The following is a 24,477-nucleotide window of genomic DNA, read 5'->3' as shown; positions in this document are numbered from 1 at the left end:
GCAGAATTTTGAGTTAAGCAAGAGACTGGTCTGCCCAGGGACCTGAGAGCAGATCTGATCTGGTTTCTTTAAGCACAGTATTAGGCAGTGACTGGTACTCAAGAACAACCAAATAAAAGCAACAATCTTATCTATTAGAGGTCTGTTTATACACATGCTTTTAATGGTGTCTTCTGCTCTGAGACATTTTAAGGTCTTCTGCACTGCAATCCTAGCTCCCAGCTCTCTTCCTCATGAAAAGGCTTCTTGCGTATTTTGTGCTGCAAATATAATGGGTGATTTTCTTGTCATGGTATGTGACGTTCACAATGCTCTTCAAAACAAGAGCTCTGGGTATCAGCTCTGTATGAAACAAGCGCAGGTAGCTTTGCATTCCACTGATATATCAGTTTCTTCAGGCCTGCCCAGACACAGGACTGCTGTACATGTCAATCATTAATTTTTAAAAACTACAGCACTTTATTGTTGCTTCCAAGAGGCAGCAACTAAATGGGATCCCACCAACCTCTGGCAAAATTTAAGCTGCTACATACCAAATGCTAAGCTCCACCTAATTTTCTTTTTACCCTTTATCTTTCTAAGACATCTCCCAGGTAGAGTCCATATAGCACCACAGCCTTCTGCAAAAATGCCAAGGAACTCCTTTTGTGTTGACTCAAAAGGAAAAATGCCACTTCATGACTTGCCAAGGACAACTCTTTAAGTAAGTCCTGGAAGTTTCACATCTATCAACATCTGCACCTTTTTATTCACTTGACTTAGGGTGACTGAGAAAATTCCAAGCAATGGTTGTTAAATACCACTGCAGCTGAGTCCCCTAGAACATGACATTATTTTGTATTTCATCCAGAGATTTGGGGACATTTTTAATCATTCATACTGTGAAGGCCTGCTACAGAAAGTGCTTTCCAATGCATTCTCCTATTATTAGTAACAAAGACACTCATTTCATGTGTCTTTGTTCAAGAGAAACGTGATCCCACCAATTCCAAAGAGACACCTTCACCTGTTAAGGACTTAAACTAATTTGTACGGGTTGCTATTTTTATTAAGCCTGTATTATATAAGTCCAACAAGAAGTACATGGGCATGTGGTATTACACAGTTATAGATGACAACTAACTAAGAATTAGTAATCAAACAGATAACAGACAGATGAGAAATAACCCTCACAAGTACTCTCACTGGAGAGCCCTTAAATGTGACATATGACACATAATCATGACGATACTGCTAGATATCCTGTATGTACAGGTAATACTCTCTGTCAGGCCTCACTGGATCCATTCCAGCCCCTGATACATGACAATAAAGGACAGCCAGACAGATGGCTAAGAAAGTTGTTCTCTGCATCTCAAATTCAATCCCTGGCTGTTTTCATTCACTTTTAGATCCTTAGCCAAGATGACCGGACCCAGAGGTGTTGCACTGTTTTGTGACTCCGGGCAGAAGCTGGAAAACACCATACATAATCTGTGCTTATTTCTCAAAGATGTTTTTAAAGCCCCATCGAAGCAACTATATATGGACAAGGTGGACAGGGCAGAGGATGAAACTGGCTATGGGCTGACTATCATTGTTCTGCCAAACACAAGGATGTAAAGTTTGCAACTGGTTTAACTGGGAAGGCTTCTACACTTATTAGTAAAAAACTAGTCATCTGACCACTCTAAGTTCCCATATGTGATTTTAACCAGTCTTTTGTTTCCTGTTTGTAAAATGGCTGTCACAGGCTGAAGCCAAGTATCAACTCCTAAATATTTTTTTCTTTACAATATTTCCAAGAGAAAAGACCAATTTCTATCTCAATGCACAAACCAGAACTTGTGAAATTTTCAAACAAGTTAAAGATGATGAAGCCCTATTCAAGTCAGATGGAAGGTTCCATATAGATAAATGTGTATTAATCAGGGTACATCTGAGAAAGCCATTGCTCTGCATGTGACTTATCATCATCAATATATTGGCACTGTGCATGTGAATGGTGGATTCTGGTTGTTATTGAATTAAGCACTCCACGTTTCTACATCTAAGCAGTCCTGCCTAAGATTCTGGAACTGATACCGAGGTCCATGCCACCCCAGTCATCCACTGCCTTGTTAAAAAATGAAACATGAATCAAACACAAAAGCCTCTCAGCAATGCTCACCACGATAAAATACATACTAACAAATACAGCTTGGCAAACTCAATGAGTATCAACTGGCCATAAAATAATAAAAAATCAGGGTGTGCACAGGTCAAAGTATTGCAACAGCTATTGGTTTAACATTCAGGGGAAAATCAGTAAAGCAAAGGCAGATCCATTACTGAGAATGAGATCGTTAACAGAAGAGAATGAGGTCAGGAAAACTCATGCTCCATGTACAACTAAAATCACATCAGAATGGTCCTCCCAACTTCTGCTCTTCTGCAGAGAGCACAGACGCCACCCACATCATACAAACAGGATCAGGCCCATCTCTTCAGCCAGAGTCACGCTCAAACCAAAGCTGGGCTCCCAGGTATGTCAGAGGGGTGAACTATAGCTTGCCTTAGCATTTACTGACCAGCAAGGAATTGCTTAGTTTCTTCCTTATGAAGAATAAGCATCACTGGTACATTTTCTTTAAAGGTGACAAATGCCCCTGAACAAAAGAGGACATCTGTCACTAAGAAAAGGACAGGAGCTTTGAGACAAGGGTGGATACTCTGGATGACATTCTTACGTATGGGATCCTTCCCCTCTGATCCTCTCATGTTTCTGCTACTGCTGGTAGACCTGTCTCTCTGGCCTCACGTTCACAAACTCATCATCCTATCCCTGCTCTGTCCCAGGCACAAAGGTTCACCTTCTCCAGCATCACTATATCTATCCCTCTCCGTCTCATTCTGGCACTAAAACTCAGCTCTCCCCAGCAAGCCACCACTGTGGCATCCCTGCTTCTGCACTCAGTCCCTTCAAGCTGATCTGAAACGTTGCTGTGACAGTTGCCCGCCTCCCAAAGCACTCTGACCACGCCACTCTCCTTTCAATCCCCCTCCCAGCCTTCCCTTGTGCTCTGGATCAAGTTCAAGATTTTAGCCCTCATTTTCATTGCATTTTACAACTCACGGCAATTACTCTTGGTGCATAATTGCTGTAACGATCTGTCTATGGTGGCTATTCATTCATTCATACATACCCATGAGCACACCTACGCACACCCCTGTACATAAGCATGGTATGTGCTGATTAATGAAAGATAGAGGAACAATAAAAGCCAAATCAAGCACTTATTTCTGTTGAGAATGTTAGATTTCATATTTCACAAAATCCCAGCCACACCCATGCTAATCAGCCCGGGCTGCTGATTTACAGAACAATATGTTTTATTGTATGGAAGGAAAACAGTGAGTATTGTATTTTGGTTCAAATGACTTTCAGTTTCTTGATAGCGCATTTCTTCTTGTCATTTCTCTACAGCACAGATATGTCCCAGATTACTTCGTAAACAAAGCAAAAATAATTTCTTTCATCCAACTGTGGCAGGAACTGAACAACTTAATCTGATCATTGTGTGCAAAGAAAATATTTCCAATGACGACATCTTCCTATGTCAATTGGTTTTTATTACAGATGTCATCTCGATGTGCCATATTAATGCAGCTCTTTCTTCTCATTTCAAGATTTTAATCTAAGTTTGTTGCTCTAATATTTTATTGCTTAAAAATACATGCTGTAAAATCCATGGCCATCACATTTTCCTGTGAGCTAAAAATAAACTGCTCTTGTCAGATATGGTTAGCTGACAAAAAGTGTCAGAGACTTTTCTGAATTACTTTGGTAACTTCCTGTTTATGTGGTACTGACCCTTGTCTAATAAAGATCTTTTACACTTGGAATAAGAGAAGATACTGCAGCATACTATTCCTTAATGGACAATACTGATTACTTCTGAAAGCCTTTAATACATTTCCCATATTAGACATGAACAGATGTCAGGGATGTTGCCAAGTGAAATTTCTTTTATGCAATCTTGGCTTGTTGTACAATAATAGCCCTTTCTCAACATGGGAAAAAATTACAGACCCAACTAATTTCCTTGACAGGGAAGAGTTACATATGTTTTCCACTTGTAGTTTTTACGACAAGTTTACAATTTTGCCAAACCTGGAACTAATTGGGACCGTTTCCAAAAAATGGTCCAATAAACCCACAATGTGTACAGCTAGCCTAAAATGCAGCAAATGATTGTTTGCTTTTACATTTTTTTTTCTAACAGGGAAAAGTTAGATTGCACAATTATTTCATTTAAGTTACTTAAACACTTACTGTTTCATATCCTCCCAGTTTTTGAGCAGCTTGAAACATAGTCCAAAGGTTAACTGTTAGAGGGACAATAAGTATTTAGATAAGCATTGCATTAGCCAACATATTTCAAAGAAATGTAAATTAAACAGTTTAAAAAAAAGAAAAATAGAGAAAAAAAGCTCACAGCCCCTGAAAAAGCTCCTGTGAAACATTTTCCAAAGAGGTATTTACATAATCTGAAGAGTAAATATTAGCCCATACTATATATATTTTTAATTACATATAAGAGAACACACTTAAATTCCCTAACAGGACTGGAAAAATACACTGAGACAAAGGTAATGGGCTCATATGACTTCACTGATAAGTATGGTATAATGACTGTAGCATGTTTCCATAACTTTGATAATAAAAATTACTCATTGGGAAGAATGTTGCTTTTAATTATTTGTTTAATACTGATCTCGTTAGCAAGCAAGCATGAGCCACACACTGGCTCACAGAGCAAAGCCTATTGATTAAACAACAACATCCAATATTAACTGCAGCTCAGATAATGGCCTCCTTAATCAATAAACAATAAGCTGCGTTCTAATGGGTCCTGCATGAATGAACCCAGAGGGAGCACAAATGAGAACTGCCATAATAATTATGGTATGGGTGGTTGTGCCTCGCCCATAGCTGTGGGGCCATAGGAAGTGAGGGAACTCAATTCAAAAGATGTGCTGGGAGATGCTTGCTACTTCCTGCCTCCTCCCCTCTCATGTGCTTTTCATCCTGGCCCACTGTCCCATAGGGCCACTGCTTGCTGTTGGTATGCCACTTTATTTTATTTTATTTTATTATTTTATTTAATCTTGCTTGCTAGAAGAAAACCTGATGTCTTAGCTCTATGAAACGTGTATGCCGTATTCCACCAACAGTGACTCCCCATGGACATACTACAAATACTTCAGGCCAGACTCAGCAATAACGCTGTGGACCACGGAGGACGGGATCTCTTCTTCCACAGGGGGATGCTCTGTTGTAGTGTACATATTGCTTCTTCCCATTAACTGATTTATATTGGCAATGATTGCACAAGTCTTGCTGGACAAATACAGAGCCCCTTCCTGCAAACATTTCTGCTCTTCTCAGAATACTTACTCTTGGCATTTAAGTATTTGCCGGATCAGGCCCCTAATTTATAATGAATGTCAGGCAACTTTCAGTGTATTTCAGCTAAATGTTAGCAGAGGGCCCAACCCCCACTGGGGAATTTTAGAAATACTACTTTAGCTTGTCTTTCAAGCCCACCCTGTCCCCATGCTTGAGGGAGTGCAGAATAAAACAGGGGGGAAAAAAAAGTCCTCACTTCAACACAAAACATTCTGAAAGCCTCATTGAACCTTGTACTGTTTCAATGCTATCAAGAGCTTTGCTTAGGCTTTGATTTAATCTGAATCAATGCATAATGTAACGAAGCTGTTCATAGTACATTAATTTTACTTCCATTTCAAGCAGCCAGTTTTCAGACAAACACTGTAATCATTCGGAGTTATATAAGTTTATAATGGCTGCTGGAGGCCTGTTGCAATCAGTGCCAATTGCTATTAGGTATGTAAATTGTTATGTAAAACATACAGGTTTGACATTCTTCATCAAAATAACACATGGTTTTAATCTGGGAGATAAATTAGAGTAAATAATATTTCAATCCATGGAGTTTTCCCTTTAAGGAAATAAAGTATCATTCAATCTATAGATAAGGAGGAAAAATACTCCCATTTACAGCTTTTGTTGGAAACTCTGAAAGATCTACATTGCGCTGCAATATTTATGTAAAATTTAGTTACAACTGTATCTTCTCCACCTACAATTGCTTTACAGATTGTGGCACTACAAACCGTACATGCCAAAGCAATTCTAAACATTGCATTCTGTATTAAACAGATAGTCTGGTTTTATATTCTCCAAAGTCAGTAATTTATTAACTATAAACACTTTTGGGGGCTTAAAAATACGATCCCTTTTGTGCCTTTCTTGACCACCGTTAAATGTCTTCCTTTAATATTTGTCCTTTCATAAAGAACATCTGGGCACAATAAAGATACGTCATATTATTAACTCAGAAGAAAGGCATTACAGACGCTGCAGATTTACAAAACAGAAAACTAGAGAGTTTTCAACATGCCTATTTCTAGTCATAATCAGCGGATTTAAACCTATAAATATCCGGCAGCAACTACCCCAGAAGGAAGAGATGCAAATCTAGGCATATGACAGAGAAATGCCTGGACTGAAAAATGTGTAGATATAAACATGGTCCCCCCATCCATAAGGCTTTAAAATAGGCTTCATGTGCAAATGCTTTCTCCAGAGAAGCCAAACCATTCTAAAATGTCAACAAGAAAGTGAGAAAAAGGATACTTACTCTGCTTAAAACCTAAATAGGGTATTCGTTCAATTGGTGTTTTCCTTTCTTTCATATATTTATAAAGAGCCACAAGGAAAGCCTGCTCATCAGCTCTGCATTCTTCACCTATGGCAATCTTTGATTTATCCTCACTTGAGCCTTTTTTACAGTTGCTGTTGTTACTCTTGGGTTTGGGCAAAGCTGACTTAGCCTCACATTTTACCTGGGAAAAGAAAAAATGTCATATCAGATCTGGGTAATCTTTAATTTTCACTTAAGGAATAAATAACCTCTCCTAGCAGAATGGATTGTTGAAAAAATGAAGGCCAAACCATGCAACTGTGTTTGAGGGGAAACAAAGGAAGCTATTTATAGAGCTAAATGTCTTGTTCTGAATCTTAGTCACAACATTTTTAAATAGCCACATCTTTAAATCATTATAACCCATTGGTAATGCTCTCCAGATCTGCATTTTTATGACTATACATTGCTATGTCACAGACAGCTCCCATCTCTCACATACACTTGCTATTAGCAAGTCTAATAATAACCTTCATTCCAGGATTGACACTGAGCATTGTCAACTCCCGTAGACAACCCTTGGAGCTGAGGGTGCTCAGCCCCTTCCAGGAATGCTCAGCAGCCAGCTCTGAAACGACACATTTTTCTCTCCTTTGGCCCACCAAAATAGATGCAAACCTTGGCAAGGTTTACCCAGGCAGAGCTCTCAGCACACGAGCGGAGGTTCTGCTGTAGCATGGACTTAAGTCAAGTGAGTTTGAGCATCTGCTTAGCACAGCCCTAAGTATTTAGCGAAAGGAAGAGGCTGGTAGCCGGAGCCTTTCCTGGTAGACACCAGCAGCCCCAATGCACAAGTCTCAGAGCTCCAGGCCTCCCACTGGCCTCCTTGGCAGACGTGTGCCAGTCAGGAAGTCAACAAATTGGAACCACTTTACCTCTCTCATCAGTATTCAAACATGGGGAAAAATATCCAGTGAGATCGGTTTAATCCTGCAGTCCTCCTGAAGATAATCCTCTCATTGAACCAAGCAAATTACAACTCAGGCATTGCCATAATTTATGTATACCAAAAAAAAAAAGAAAAAAGAGCAGAAACTTGCGAACTGATGTTTATAAGCTCTCCGTGACCAAGATGGGATTGATACATTTCCAGTGAAATACTGGAAGTCCTCTAAATACAAGGTCGTAGTGATGGTTACATGTAGTTTGGATTTGTACTGCCCCTTCAATGCTTTTGAGTGCTGTGAGAAGCCTCCTGGCAGCTCCATATCCTATCCAAGAGATGTCCTTTGTGCTCCCAGAGGGATCAGGGAGACTGTAAGAGCCCGAATTTGGTATTTTAGGAGGAAAGCAGAAGAGAGCAGGCTACCTTGCTGAACAGGAAGGCAGGAGCTCTTGGTCAAGTAAACCACTGGCTCTCCTTCACTCTCCTTACTTTTAAACCAGGTGCTTCCTGGGTACTTGTTGACATTTTGGAAGTAAAGTGCTATGAAGAGCATTAACTAAGTGCTTGTAAACAAACAACAAACATATCAAAGACTACGATATGCTTATTTTACCTCAATAAAGCTACCCTATATGCTTATTTTACCTCAATAAAGCTACCCTATACTTCAGGCTCAGGGAAAGCACACTCCTCCAGGGTGTTAACTTCACAGAAAGCACCGACTTAAGGGTAGCTGCCTCCATAATTTTCCACTGACACTGGACAAAGCAACACGAGCTCCTAACCAGAGGGGAAAAGTGACCACAATTTTCCAAGGTAATCGATGCGGCTGAAAAGTCTCCCTGTTGGAAACTGCAGAGTACAGGCTCGCTCCTCCCAGGCAGTGCAGCAGGGACTAGGAAATGGACCTTCCTGTGGGATTTTTCTTGATCACTTGCTGTTGAAGTGTATCTGCTGTACTGCTTGATAGTCTCTGGTTGCATGGTTCAAAGAGATACCATTTTCCTATGGTACAAGACCCTATGTTTTGTCTTTTAGTAATAGATACGCTTGTTGACTAAAGTGCTGTAAAGATCCTGGGTTTCATCCAAAACTCAATGGAGCTAATGGGATTTTTTTCCTATTAAATGAACTTTGGATTTCCTCATCCACTTTTCAGTTCAGAGCTGTAATCCCTTGACTTTTTTACTTCGGCTCCTCGCAAAATTATTTAACAGCTTCCCCTTATAAAGCTTAGATTACATTGTCATAGTTTTCAATGCTATACCAAAGACTGGGTTAGCAGTCCCAATATGAACCCATGATTTCAATAAATTTAGATTTTTAATTTGAGCTGCAAATCTGTTGCAAGCTAAAACATGGAACATATTCACTGGACCTGGGAAAAAAAAATAAAATCAGTTTTGTCACCCACTTGCTAGGTAAAGTCAATCTATCAATCTTCTTAACGGATTTTCTTTTTCAAACTGAACAATTCAGAACTATGTTTGCAAAGACAGCCTGGGCATGAATGCTAAATGAAATCAAAGCTCACTGCTATGCAAGCGAACTAATGGCAAGGGATGTTAACTCCCAAGAAGACAAAAAGAAACAAAGAAAGTAACATTAAAAAAGCCATCAGGAGTGAGAAAAACCCATGTTACACACAACCTCCTTCTCTCCAGTGTACAGAGAAGCGAGGTCAAAGTGCCTGTGGAACTCAAAAGTGCCAAAATGCAATGGATGGACTCCAAGCAGCGTCAGGTTCAGCAAAGCTTTGATGAAGGCTGCAGTGCTTCATCTGCTCAGCGTTCAAGGCACAAGCCTCACTTTTGGAACCTCCCTACCATCTGACAGGAGGTACAGATGAATGACAAATTATTAACAAGAACCAAAAGGGCCAAATGCCATGCTGGGTAACACCGGTGTAAATCCAGCATAAGTGTATCAAAGTCACTGACAGCAATGCCAGATTTTCACCAGGCACCACAAATTGCCCTTCTCTCTCAAAACCTGATTTTGAATCTTCCTAGAGGGCAAAGATCTGGAGGAAGGTCCTGAATGTGGAGTTTTGCTTGGCTCTGCTCGCTTTTCTGGTCTGCTCAAAAAGCCTGAATGACTCCGTTACAAAGGGAGAGTTCAGTTTCCACAGGAGGAGTTAAAGCTCTTTCATTGTAGCCTCAGTGTGAGTCATGTAACACTTCCAAAATGAAACGGAGGGCTAAGGCCCTGACAGGCAACCCAGCATCACAGCATGGATAGGCTGAGGTGTACTGCGATGGCCTCTGGGAACATCTGACTGCCTCCCACTGTGTGTTCCGTCAGAAGCATGTGATCCATGACCAAACGGCTGGTGAACACACACCCGTGTGTTTGTCTTCTCCTGCCAGAGGTCACACACAACACAGACCACTACAGATCTCCACTTTAAAGTTTCAATCAGATAATGGCGGAGGTGCTCGGAATAAATCTCCAGGTCTGAGACCATGCCAGGCCACCTGTGGCCACAGGAAAAGCACATCCTGGCAACTTTTAAACTATTTTCCCAGATCTTGCTGTACAAATGAAGTGAGAGATTTACTTCAGCATTTGCACTAGGAGATGTAACGAGCAGATTCATTTGGGGACAATTTTCATGTCTAACATGTTAATCCTTTCAGCTCTTTGAAATGGTCAGATCAGCCAGTTTTAGAAAGCCTTACAGTGCATTTCTGCATACTTTGAACGGGAATACTCTTTGGCTGCATGAAGCAGGTCCGATGAGGGTCGTGCTGGAGCCTGCAAGACCCAAAAGCCTGTCCAGCACTGATGACATGTAAAGTATGAAAGCCTCCAGAGTCCTGGGAGCGTTCAGAGAGAAGAGCCTGATATATGCCTCTCCAGGAGAGCTGATCCTGCCCCAGTAGATGGCCTCATATTCCTGTGATTTTTACATTCCCAGCCTGGGAGGGAACACCTGTGGGATCTTCCCCAGAAGGTACCAAAATGCATGCAGTGACCAGCAAGGAGATCAAAAGCAAGAAGTGGTACATGGAAGACCCATTTCCCTTGGCAGCACCTGCAGGTCCAGGACCACATCGTCTTTCCTGTTATCACACTATTTTTAACAAGCCACTTACACTGGAATTTAGTCAGAGCTGCTCCTACCCAACCAAACACTCTTCTGTGTCAGGGAACAGTAAAAGCCTACAAACAATCTGCTGATGGTTCCAGGTAAACACGCCACAAGACACCTGAGTTGTAAGAAGGAACAAAGCTCTCTAGACATCAGCAGCCGAGAACATGAAATTCAGCAAGTCATTATAACCATGTGGCTTGTGTTTGTCTTGCCAGGCTCAAAACCATAGTTTCAAAAACATAGAATGTCACTCCTGCCACTTCCCAACCCAAACCATACAAGCACTGCGTTTCCGTCAGAGCTGTCACCCCACCACCCGAGAAATGAGGCTGCTGCCAGGCACTGGGTGCCATGATCTGATGATGAAGGCACAACTTCTGGTCAAAAGGGATTTTAGCTGGAACAGGAATATGACCAGGATCACTGCAAATTGTTTTAGCATCTGACACAAGTGGATTTGTCCTGTTTACACTAGCAGTGTTCAACCCTGCTCTCCATGATCCCATTGTCAGCACTAGTCAGAGATGGAGCACGGACAGAGGAGGAAAACTGATGGTGAAGCCCAACATGGGGCCTAAGATGATGACTCTACATCCCACCTGTTCCCAACCATGAGAAGACAGTAGGTGGACCCCTCTTCCCCAATACATTTCCCCTCCTTCCCCAGAAACCCATAGGCAGGGTCTGTATAAAGTGCAATACAACTGCCGTAGAGGGTTTCTGATTCACTGTCCTCCTCTTATTGAAGTATAGCCACAGCCCTGAGACACACAGATTGATGTGAAGAGCCACAGCAAAGTCAGTGTGACTATATGCAAGGACATATCACGAGCGTGTCTATTATTTATAATGAAATTAAGCTGGCCAAGATAATTAATGCTATTAATATCTGCACAATGATGAGCACAGTATGACTAGATAAATAGAGAGAATTACTTCTTATCTGAAATATCCTCCCATTTGAGTAGTAGAGTGAACCCAAATATAAACAGAGAGGATAAACAATTTGGCGTGAAGTGTTACTGTTGTTTCAAATTATCTAATACCTATGTATCAGGTGCTGATGAGGCAAAACTACTTGTGCTACAGTCCAGGGTGCTGTGACAACACCGTCCATGCCACAGTTTGTTGGTAACATTTTAACATGAAAAATGGCTTGGGGGAAGGGGGAATTGAGGCAAATTGAGACATTTTCACACCGCGGATTTTGCACGTTCTTCCACAGAGCAAAAACATTCAGGCAAACTCTATAGTATCTGGCAGGACCCCGCAACTCAACACACCAGGCTCCAACGCCTTTTACCATGCCTGTCTAATACGATAGTACAGACTCCAACTGAGCACAATAGGGCACAAAAAGAAGAGAAACAGTGACTTAAGGGCAGAGCTTCATCATGAACTTCAGCCTCTTTTATCGTCATCAACAGAAGGCACAAATTTAACTGAACTCCTAGGGAGGAGGAGGATGAGGTGGAATTTAATTTGCCTTCCTATGAGAAACTGAGAGCAGAACACTTCCACTTGACCTCTTTAACCTCCTAATCTCCCAGGACATTCACTGTGTACAACAATACCAACACAAATGGATCTATAGATTCACTGTATTTCCTAAAGAGATGGTCACAACAATGGAAGCGTTTTTCAGATACACATCCATCTAATTTATTGAAACAATGGATTCAGGAGGAGTTGGCCTAAAACTTCAGTCTATGCAAACCTGTTTAGCTGTTTAGCTCAAAAGTATCACAGTGACAAAGTTTTGCCTCAGATAAAAATCGACAAGTACTGCTCTAAGTAATTTCCCATCTTTGCATTTTACAGTTTCAAATTAAATCATCTTGAAAGGAGCCATTTGTGCTGCTTTTTTTTTTAAAGAGAAAACCAAATTCCTATTTAAAACCTCTCAAGACAACATAGAAAATAGGATATAAATTACACTACAGAAGCTCCATTTTAAAATATTTTAAGGAAAAGATATAAATCCATAAATATCTAAAAGATTAAGTCTATAAACACAAATCAGTGATCCGATTTTTACTTGCAGTATGGGCTAAGCACTGCAGCACATACAGAAGACTCTGTAAAAGCATGCACTATTCAACAAACCCTGGAACACACAGCTCAGCACTAAGTTTTAAAGAAACAGTCCAGAATTTATTTTTTTTTAAGATTTCATACTGAATTTCTGCCTTTATCTTTTTTTTTTTCCTAATTTAAAATAAGTTGAGATTTAACATCAGGGTAATGTCATTTGTGTGTGCTTCTTAGAAACCATTACTAAAGGGGCTCTTGTTTCATAGTCTGTTTATCTTCAAACTTATATTTAGAAGTACATTGTAACAGGGTGAGCTGCTCCCAGGTTTATTTTTAATTCTAAGATACTGTCACAAACTATGTTTGTGTGTCACAGAATGTGAAAACTAACACTAGATGCCAAGAAAGCTTAAGCACTACCAGTTACCAAAAAGCTGATAGCATTAGGTTGTTAGGTGATTATAGTTGCTGGTAACTTTGAACACAGACATGATTTAAAGTGAAGAACAAAACTGTTGAAAAAAATACATTAATCTCTCCAAGAAAATAAGTTACATTCTAAATTTGAAACAGCATGCTGGGAAACAAAGGCAGGGCTGTACCTAAAAAAGGAGAGTGTACTGAAAAGAGTATTATTAAGTGATTTACCTTGGCAACAGCTTTGCTTTCAGAATTATTGTTGGAATCCTTAATGCCATTTAATGAATCTCTTCTCTGTGGGCAAGGCTTCTTTTTGCGCGGTCTGCCTTTAAGATTTGGCGCTGAAAATTAATGGAGAACAACTTGAGCACATTGTCTTATACTAGATTCTTAACAGCTGAAAGCATAATAAATAATTCCACTACAATCAGTCACAGAAATGTACACATCTGTCTACAGTAAATGCTTATTACGAGATTCCCATCCTCCATGGGTTACATCTTGACACACTATAAGTTTCTATAGACTATCCCCCAAGGCAAATCTATTCTTCTTTCACATAACTAATTAATATAAAGTCAAACACTGGTCTCGGAAGGACTTGGAGAGAAAGCACAAATATTTCTCCATGGTACAAAAAAGAAGGAACTAGAATATTAATAGGTAACTTTGCATTAATCACCCTGCTGCATTTATTATTTCTAATCTTCAAGTAAGAGTACTAACTACTATTTCCAACTTTGGGAAACATCTGGTTTTGGAAATGTTCTAAAATATTGAAACTCCTTACAGCTCCAAGAAATGTTTATATATGCTGTCATTCTTGTCAAAGTTCTTCTAAAAAAGTTAAATAATAAAAAAAAAAAATACCCGAGTCCTGAAATGGATCAAAAAACCCCCTTAACAACTAGTTCTGGAAGTTGACAAGTACTGAAATAAGTGATTGATTGTTTCATAAGGGTTACACACTACACATATAAATTAACATGAATCACTTTCAGTTTTGTCCAATCTTAAGATAAAACAGCTCTGAAATAACACAGTGACTAAATCCTAACTGTGCTGAGCCATATGTAGAACGGGAGATGGATCATCATAAAAAATATCAGACTCATCTTTCAATAGCAGTATTACAATATAAATTATGATCACATATAGAAATAATAGATGAAGCAGATGTTTGCTCATTATTATGTGTCCTGCCTGCTTTCAGATTTAAAAATCAGCCTTTGACTACTATGGTAACATTTAAAATGATAAACAATCATTAACTAATGACTGTACCAAAGAATATAATTTCCTTTAAACCTTTAATTTCTAGGTAACCATTGTTTTCATTACTTAAAGGGATGATTAGAACAATGTCAGAAATCCAAACACCACAAACCTCTTGAGTGCCTTCTAATTGTTTCTAATCTTACATTTGTCACACAGTAAGCCAGTGGTTTCAGGACATTTTACATTTTAATTAGTTTGCAAACACAATAAAGGGTGCTAATTTGATTTTATAGTTTGAGTAACAGTGTCATATTTGGTCTGTTCAGAGAAAAAGAAAAGCCGTGGGTTTAAAACCAAAAGTCTAAAAGACACATCCTATATATATATATATATATACATATGCATATGCATGTGCGTATGTGTGTAAGTTCATATTTGTGTCTATATAAAAATATGTTTCTCTCCATCTATCTCCAGTGAAGCACACTCTGCTTATTGAAAAGTACTGCAGAAATCAATTCTGAAATTGTCATCTGAGGCTAACATGCAAAATCAAACAAAGAGAGAAAGAAATTATTACCCATTCCAGTCGACAAACATCTGCCTGATTTATATCTGTACTCATGAATGCTACAGCATGTGACTGCACACTACGTCGCTGGAAGTCTCGACTTGGTGTGGATGTCAGTCTTACACAAAATGAACACTAAGAGTATTTGCTCCGTGCTTACAAATCCCCTCCCCCAGCCGTTCCATTACTCATATAAACAGAGATGAGCGACTCGGCGGGAGCGTGGGATGAGCTCCGAGGACTCCAGCGCCAGCTGCCAGACTGCCAGCCCCGGCCACGCCACCCTGCCTTATTTATAAACCCCGCTCATCCCTGTCCCTTTGATGTCTTCCTGATGCCTACTTTTTTTTGCATATGACCTGGATGGGATGGACAGATCCTCGACCAGGCTTAGTCCCAGCACCTTCTTTAAAAAGGTACAGAAGAAAATAGAAATGTTCCCTCAATTTACTGCACCCTGGCACACACATTAAAATGTTAACTTTCAAATGAATGGACCCCCTGACCTGGTCCAACCAACAGCCAGAGAGAGAAGTGGTTCAGCTAGGATCAAATACACTTGCATATGAATTACTTTTTCTTTTCTTTTTTTTTTTTTTTTAATAAATAAAGAAACTAGTTTAAGGCTCAGTGTTTTCCAAACATACTTGTTATCCTGACTTTTGGCACTGTACTTTGTATCACACTATAAAGCACTCCTAATGTTTTGCTAAAAGCTTTAAAAGCAAGAAGGCATTTGTTCCTAAATTCCAGGTATATTGAGCTTGCATATAAACACTGTTTGAATTGGAGCCTTCCACAGCCGAACTGGCACAAACCCACAATGAAATGGGGTATTTGCATTCTCCCCGTGGCTCAGGAGCTACAGCCGGGAAGGTCTGTCTGCAGCACACACCAGGACCATCCCACACACCCCACGATATGACTTTAAATCACTTGAAGCCATTCCAGATCAGACACACAATTAACAAGAAAGCAGCAATAGGAATTCATACCAGAAGAGAAGGTCCTTGCCTCTAGTATCTACTGCGTGAAAGAAAACATTTGAAATAGTTCCAGTCACACTTGAAACAAGGCCATTAACATTTGCTCCCTAAATCATTATAAATAAATGCATTATTCAAAGATTATTTGTATTTCAGCTATATCAATTTTGTTCTCTTGAGCTAGGAAATATGACTAGGACTGAAGAAGTAATTTACAAGTCACATACTTGTTTTAGGTTTTTTGATATTTTTTGTTTCATTTATGATATATTCATGAGCACACTGCAGATTTCCTGAATTTGTTATTCATAATTATTTTAAAGCAATTTTACACACATGTTGTGTCTTACTTAGTCCCAGTCAGTTTTCCTGATGACACTGGATGTTCACTTACTGGACAGCTAAGTGGATATCCCATGGTTTTTTCTGCTTTCTGGTGGAAAAGGACTTCTGCATAACCACCTGATTTCTTCACATGTTTGTGCATATGGTTTTCAAATTCATTTTCTGAAAGCATTTGTGGCAGTGAGACCTGATAACTTGTACGTTCCCAGAAGGTGAGAACATAAGCAAAGCATATTAAAGTAAAAAATTGATTAAATAAGTACAGAAAAAAGTTTGCATTTATTTGCCACCTCTTTAATCTAAGTGCCTGAAACAAGAGTATGAAAGATACAACACAATACTAGTTTAAATAGTTTCTCTCCTGTGCATTTGAAAACACGTTTGCTTTTGCCAGTTGTGGGTTTTTTCCCTTCCTTCCTTTCTTTTTGCTTCCTGATGTACTCGGCTACTGAAATGTCCACTGAGAGCCTTGATGGGCTGCTCGGAACTGTTGGCCTCATGTTCAGAGAGCTTGAGGAGCACGAGGGCATGCTTCCCACCTTGCACTGGTTATCTTTCCCATCCCTGTCACCACTGTGCCTGCTACCTTTACCCATCAACGGGAGTTCTGAAGGACCATTTCAGCACTCCTAGGATGCCAGTTTTACATCAGCATGTTGCCTCCCTGTTTCCCTGAGCAGCAGATCCAGTGGGTGTTATTTAAACAAAGCTGTCCCTCAGACCCCACCAACCCAGCTGGCTACGCAATGCAACCACTGCAGCTTGCAATGCTACCCACTGCTGCAGGGGATGCCGAGGCTGCAACACAGGGTTGCACGAGGAATCAAGCAAGAATCCAACAAGGACGAAGATCTAATTCAAGTGCAAGCATTTGTAACTATAGAACAAAAGGTGTGATTATTAACTAGTATGCATGTGGTGTGGACTTAAGTTTTTCAGCTGACTAATACTTGGTGGTAAAAGTCTTGTGCTCATGATTAAGTGAAAGCATGTGAAATGGGTAGGTCATGAACATCAACAGTTACACAAGCCATGATGACAACCATATCTTAACAACTCTTCCCATTCTGGAATATATCTTACTGCCGTCTCTGTTGTGAATTTTCAAGGAAAAGAAAATTACTTAATAGGAATTTATTTATAGGAATCTCCCCTCCATGTTTGAAAGGGTCCCTGGGTGTTGTCTCGAGATGGGTAGTCACTGCAAATCAGAGACTGCTGCTTGCACTCAACATGAGGGATCAGTATTTCTTGGAAGACCATGAGAAGTTAACTTGTGATGGAGTGGAACACAAGGCAGCTGGGCAGGAGAAAAGGGAAGATGGAACAGCTTGTGCCTCAGCCAATGGAGTAAGAGAGGGAGATTGGGAGACAGAGAGGAGAGAGGCAGGAGGTGTGCCCCCAGCCTGCTCCTCCTGCACTGCCTGGCAGGAGAGGTCTCGTTTTGAATCACACACTTCCCACACCCGCCTGGGCCACAGCCAGCTGCCCCATGCTGGGCCAGTCTCTGGTGTGCTATAGCAACAGGGTGCAGGAGGAGGCTGTCACAATCCTCCTACGGAGCTGTTCCTTCGCCTGCACGTGGCTCTGGGATAAGAGGGAGGGGAGGAGCAATGCCCTCAGCTTTTTCTGTCTGGGTAGGGGAAATGACGTTTGCTGGCCACAGGCACACTGAGCTCCTGGCCAACATCCCTTGGGCTCCCTAAAAGCTCCTTCTCTGCCTGCAAGAGAGCAAAAGGAGGAGCACACAGCCATGGTCTTCAGGAGCAGGGACTGAAAGGGAAGGTGAGGTGTAGAAGCTGCCACTGCCACCTCCTCTGTGCAAATCCTCTCACAGAAACACCTGCCTTTAAAAAATCCAAAAGCACTTGGTCCCTTAATGTAATGTAACTGCCCTCAGTAATCTGAAATTAAGATTTAATTACTCTTTTATTCTTCCTAGATGGAAACTTGTTCCTTGCCTCCTCCGCCCCAAACTGTGGCTAAGCTCTTCGACACCAAAACACCAGTGATGCCTTACATGTTTTTATTACAAACTGTCACACCTGAGAGGTTAAATGCAAACCCTGTGTTATGCATGGCACAGGGAGTTAGATTATCTGTAGACTGGCAAATCTTTACTGACTAAAATGTACCCCAGGAAGAAGCTGACCTGGTGATTCTGAAGCCCAAAGCCTGTTCCTGTGAGCTGCCTATGGACCACCATAACCAAAAAAGGACAACGCAGAGGCACCTGCAGCAGAGAATTAAAAACCAGGTGTTGGCGATAAGCTCAGTAGCAGGCTCTGACCCACAAAACAAAAGAGCCACACAGAAAAGAGAGGAGCTCGGGGTTAACGCTGCTCAGACCAGCTAGATGTTTGCTTGAAGTTAGAGGTCCTCTCTATTCATGACGCCATAGAACAGCATAATTGCTCAAAAATTACATCCTCCCCTCCAGCACTCTCATCAGCTTGTGCAAGTATCAGGATATTGTAGGTGACTGGGAGAGAGCCAGAAAGGAGACAGCTATACTGCTCACCCACTCAGAAGATTCTTAAGGTTGTGGCCACTGCTGTCCTGCTACTATCACCCCAGCCACCCAACTTTCAGGAACAGTGTCTGCTCAGCAGGACATGGGAAATGGCCATTTCCAGGCCTCGACACCTAGTACAACTCCCAGCTCTGGGTTAAACCCAAGGATGGCAAGTTCTATGCAGGTGAAAGAGAACTACCCAAGAACGGGAGCTGCCGAGGTCAGCCATGATTAAATACTATATATGGTGGAAGGTGTAAGCTGCCACAAGAAGAGAGCACCTCCACCAGCCACTTTCTTTAAATACATCCCCAGTAATACGAAGTGATTGCTGGACTCACCATCTCCCTCTTAATCAAGTCAGCCTCACTTAAGCCACGTCCATGCCAAGCATACAATATACGATGTGCACACAGCCACCCCTAGATGCACAAATTAATAAAAAGACAAAGACTGTGGTTTTGGGGTACCTGACTTCAGCAAGTTAAAGTAGAATTATCTCTGGTTTAGAAGTCTGCTTATCATTGGAAGTCCCATAAATCCAGCCCTCCCCGTAACACTGTTGTCTAGATGCACATATTTTGGCTGATGTAAAAGATGTGTTATTACAGGGAGGGTGTTAAAAAATAAAATAGTGGCCTTCACACAGCTGAGGTCAAGCTATGCTGGCACTTTGTCAAAATCAGTGGTATGGCCAAGAGTTTTTAATGAGCCTGGAATGCATTACCTCATTTGTCATACCTGGATCACTTACTCATGCTGAGTCCAAAATAACCTTGGACCTTGTTGGCTGCTCAACAAACCATGTAAGTAAACAGTACTGTCCTCACGCCTAAAACATGTACCTTTTTCTAGCTTGCTCCACCTTACTTACTCTAGAGAACACCTAAGCAATTGTAATGCCCATGATCAAAGTTCTTGCCTTTTCCAGGCCTCTCTGATCTGCCTAACTATTTCCTGATATGACTTTTGATTCTGACTTGCTGGTACTCCAGTTCCTCAGAAACACTTAAAAAGTGGAAGAAACAAGAAAAAAGGAAAAGGAAAAGGCTGGCCGGCCACTGCTGTATTTCACTGAGGGAATGTACCGGGACAGCTGCTCAGCGTTGCCAATGTGCTTACAACTTACGCTGCCAACCAGATTCTGTCTGCCCATTGTTTTTGTGACCATGTTTCTCTCCTGTGGAATGATAAAGGAAGGAACAATAGCATTTTGCCACCTGCAAGAGTATAAAAACCCCAACTGAACTTGTAGAAATGTCCAGGGCCATCAGCAAAGAAGGGCCAGTGGAAGATCTGGGTCTACGTTTAGGGTGGGCTTATACAGTCAGGTGAGCTCTAAACATGAGCAGTGGGAGCACATCAGAGGGAGGTAATCACAAAGCCGGGATTAAGGTGGAGCACTGAAAGGTGCAAGAAGTTAATAAACAAGGACGTATTGTGGTGCTGGGTTCAGAAGAGAAGTGTGCTTGCATGAGGCAAGCTGCAGTGCACCTGCTAAATGGATCGTCTCTCCTCCCTGTAGGACACCTTGCAGAACGTCTCCTCACAGAATCCTTTTGCACTGTGCCAGTCTTTCATACATCTTCCCATTTTCACACACACGCACAAAAGCTGTGATACCAGAATGCTTGGCCCTAAGCTGCAAAACCATCAGTAGATACAGAAAAGATTAGGAGACTTGCCCTCTTAGGCAGGTGGAAATAGCAGGATGTGTCAGATCACAGAGCTATTCATGATTCGGGTGCCAAACAGAAGCTGGAGGTGGCATATGGAGGTACCTGGCCATCAAAGTCAAGGTGAGAAGAATGGTCCCAAATCTCCAGAAAATCCATGAACTGACCCTGCCTGCTAGCAGGTGGCAAATAGCTGGTTGCTTAGGACACCCGTAAAGCAGCCTGGCAAAAGTTTGCTCTTGGCTGAAAAACATGCTTACATGTTGCACCTTTTAAAAAGTAATGAATAGAAAGTTAACAGTTTTAATGGTTTTAACACTTACCCCTCTAGGGGGCTTCTGGCATTCTGTAATATCTGAAAGTTAAGAAAAGCATATTGCTATATTTAAGCACAGTTTCAAAAACTGTTCAAAGGTTAGCTAATCTCACATACTGTTCTGGAGTCCCAGCTGCTTCCTTGATTTCCTCATTGCCTCCATCTCTTTGTTTTCTCTCCTTCACCTCATTCCCTTTTCTGCATCCTGAGTTCAGGATCTTACATTTCATTTATTTTCCTTTCACCCCTCAAAGTTTATTTAAAAGCTTCTGCCTCCTGGAAACAGGGTCCGAGGAGGGCCTGGGGCATTTATCACCCAGGCACACTGAGCAGAACTGGTGAAGAGAAACAAGCTGCAGACAACCTAGTATTGCATCAAAGGCTCAGAAATTAAAGTGGCTGGAAAGTAACGCAAAAGGTCAGACTGTACTAAAATAACAGACCTTTGTTTAAGAAACAACAGTACCAACTGAACTTGGGGAAACTTTCTACAGGATCCTAAGTACACCTATGGAAGTCAGTGATGAGCACCTACTGGGAAGTGAAGCTCTCATTGAGCTCTGGAGGTCACATAGTCTCTTCACAAACACACCCCCCTTGCTTACTCAAGATCCACATAAAACAATTCAAATACTGAAACTGTTTTTACCAGACTTTTTCTAAACACAAACACTTGTTTATTCTCTTCTTTGTAACTGCACATGCCAGACCTGACCTGGAAACTCCAGAATAGAGCAGTGAACACTAAGGACCCACGCTGCTTTCTAACCCACATGGAGAAAGAGCGGACTTGTGTAGCTGTTTCTGAAAGTTTTGTTTTGGAAATGAGATATCCCATGCTCCATGTGGGGAAAATCAATTTGCTACCTCTCTAAAGAAAACATTCCTCATTTGGAAATAAGTGAAACAGACACTTCCTTGTGTGGATTAATGTGGAGACATATGACTTGCTGCAGACTGTTGTTTTGACCCCCCTCCTGACCAGACAATCTCTGAAAAAAGCAGAAAGGTAGTATTTTTCATGGATTACAGTTTAAACTAGCACTGCTTTTAATAGAAAAGTTAAGAGTCATTGCAAATATCAGATTGGCCAATTATGCCAAAAATGTAATGGTTTTGTGTTTCCATGGAAGATGAGGACAAGATTCAGGATGAGGCTTGGGAGTCTTGTTTTCTTCATTTCAGCATGGCTATAAGTTAAGACTTTTGCTTGATTTGGGCTTTTTTATGTCCTGCTAACTAATCTGAGTTTTAAAAAAATGGAAAGAGGTTGTTTGTTTTTTTTTTTACACAATCTATATATGTGTTAGAAAGTATGTAGTGCGGTGAATTCAAAAGGGAAGCTGAAGACCTCAGAGAAAAATCTATGCCTGACAAATATGTGACAGTCAAGTAGAACTTAGAGCAATTTAAAATAATATTAATAATAAAAATGTAGTGTAGGCCTATTACTGGCTACAGATGACAGGATTGTTATTAATGATTCAAAAAAGAGGCAGAGGTGTTTGGTAAATATTTGTTCCATATTTGCGAAGAAGCCAGATAATATGTTTGCAAAAGAATATAATTAAAGCCAGTCAGTTGACTTGGTTTTACAGAAACCAGATCTTAAAACAACAGAAAAGAAAAACAAACAAAGCACCTTATTTTATACTTCAAAACTATAAGCTTGGTTACAGAAACTATCTGCATGCGTGGAACTTACCTGCATTTCAGTAAGACAGCTGATTTAATACTAGATAACACTTTGACTAAAAAACAGCACTATGTAATTTTATTCAAGCATATATTAAATGGATTAAGAACTGGCTAAATAATAGAGCTAAAAGCAGCCATCAGTGGGGAATTTTTATCAAATGAAAATATCTCTGGTGGGATTCCACAGGGGTTGCTCTTAGCCTTGCTAGTATTCAACATTTTTGTCAGTGAAATAAATATAAGGTCCCTGACAACAAGATTCACACTGACACAAAGACTGGCACAATGCTAACACTGAGTCATACAAATGAGTAATCAGAAGGAAAAATGGACCGTGCAAATACAGTGCTCTTCAGTATAGCTCCTGCATGAAACCTATGAGCAAGGACTACCAGTCCCACTGACCAAGTGAAGAATGACACTTCACAGGCCACCCCCCACTGGAAATTCAACATACCCTGATAAGAAGATGATGTGGCCAAAAGAAGGTCTGCCTTCAAGGAGGAGGTCTGAATAACTCAAACTGTGCAGGGTTTGAGCAAAAATGACTGAGAAGTGACTTCACCAGGTAATGAGTGCCTCAAAGGTGAGAAAAAGCTGGTACTCAGAAGTGGGGAGGCATATGCAGGCATGCCTAGGCACTGCAGTTCACATACTTTTTCTATGCCAGTATATGCAGGCATGTGTGCAACCAGCTTTCAGAAGACCTTTTCAGGAAAAGCCTGAGCCAGACACAAGTTGGTGTGCAGTGCAGGAAGAAATGCATGCAATTTGAGGGTCTTTGTCAAGATATCAGACTGGAGCAGGGGGTCCGCCTCAGCCACAGTGAGGGCTGGGTCCAGGCTGCTGCTAGGAGAGCCTCTCCACTGCGGGCAGCTGCAGCAGCCTGGCTGGCTGCAGAGAGGAGGCATCCAGCTGTCTGGCTGTGGTCCTCGCTCGAACAGCTGTTTCCCTTCCTCAGAAAGAAGGTGGTGAACTGGATGAAAGCATTTGCCAGTAATTTTGGCTGATGAGCCACTACTTGGGGTTCATACCAGATTAGATGACTCAGTGGTTCTTCTGGTGAAAAACTGCATAAGTATAGGATCAAATACAGTAAAGCACTGTGTTATGCAGGGCAAGGAACATGGAAGAGCTGTAGCCTTGATTCAGCAAAATACATGCCTAACTCATAAAGACCTGGAGCATGCAAAGACCTCTGATGACCTCACTGGGGCTATTCACATCTTTGAGGCTGAGCCTGCATTAAACATTGAACACAACCAAGCCAGCATGACTCCCTCTGTCACTAACGGGAAGGAAGCATTCAAGCCCTGAACAAAGAAATCATCACATCTCATCATGAAACACCGCGTGCTTGGGCGGCATCACAGGATCGGACATGTGTTCATAAGTTTCCCTTTCCCTCAGAAATCTGCAGTCAACCTCTCCAGCCTCGAAGCCCTCCACCTCCAAAGGTCACAGGCCCTGGCAGTAAGGGGCTTCAGTTTCTGTAGACGTGTACCCAAGTGCATGTCTGACTTCTCAGAGTAGTTTGGGGTAAAAAAAAAAAAAAAGAAAGAAAGAAAAAAAAGCAAAGAGAGGAAAGAGTGAGCAGGCACAAACAGATTATGTGATAGCTAAGACAAAAGCAGTGCAAACACGGCATCGAGAAGTGAAAATGCACAGCAAACCCATGCAAGTCAGCCTATCTCATCAAAACTCAGCAGAACACCCATGGTAGACTTCCCATTAGAGGGCTTTAGAAAATGAAAGGCAAATCTTAAGGCAGCCTTCCTTGCAATGCTTCCTTTTCTCTCCAGTAAAAGCCAGTGTTCGTGAAATTGCTGTCTAGCAGAGTCAGCAGTACCCAATGGAGACGTGACCTACATACCTCAGAAATACAATAGATACGTAGTCAGTCATAGCGACGTAGATAGACAGATGAGATGGGCTAATTGACTGATAAAGGATGGACACTGTGCAT

General features: G+C 41.2%; 1 protein-coding gene across 4 annotated transcripts in view; it reads right to left on the bottom strand.

Moving 5' to 3' along the window:
• The window catches only part of ARID5B (AT-rich interaction domain 5B), a 123,500-nt gene that overhangs the window by 25,858 nt on the left and 73,165 nt on the right, over positions 1 to 24,477 (bottom strand). For 2 of the 4 annotated variants that reach the window (XM_055799994.1, XM_055799936.1), the window contains 3 exons: positions 13,415 to 13,527; positions 6,687 to 6,891; positions 4,295 to 4,347 (listed from right to left, as the gene is read on the bottom strand). In XM_055799994.1, coding sequence (XP_055655969.1) covers positions 4,295 to 4,347; positions 6,687 to 6,891; positions 13,415 to 13,527 — 371 coding nt within the window. Of the gene's footprint in view, positions 1 to 4,294; positions 4,348 to 6,686; positions 6,892 to 13,414; positions 13,528 to 14,984; positions 15,090 to 24,477 lie in introns of those variants that run through there. The other 2 variants (XM_055800107.1, XM_055800046.1) reach the window with 2 other exon arrangements.

Source organism: Falco peregrinus, chromosome 1 (assembly GCF_023634155.1).
Source record: "Falco peregrinus isolate bFalPer1 chromosome 1, bFalPer1.pri, whole genome shotgun sequence".
NCBI classification, from domain to species: Eukaryota; Metazoa; Chordata; class Aves; order Falconiformes; family Falconidae; genus Falco; species Falco peregrinus.
This window is presented reverse-complemented; position numbering and strand designations above follow the sequence as displayed.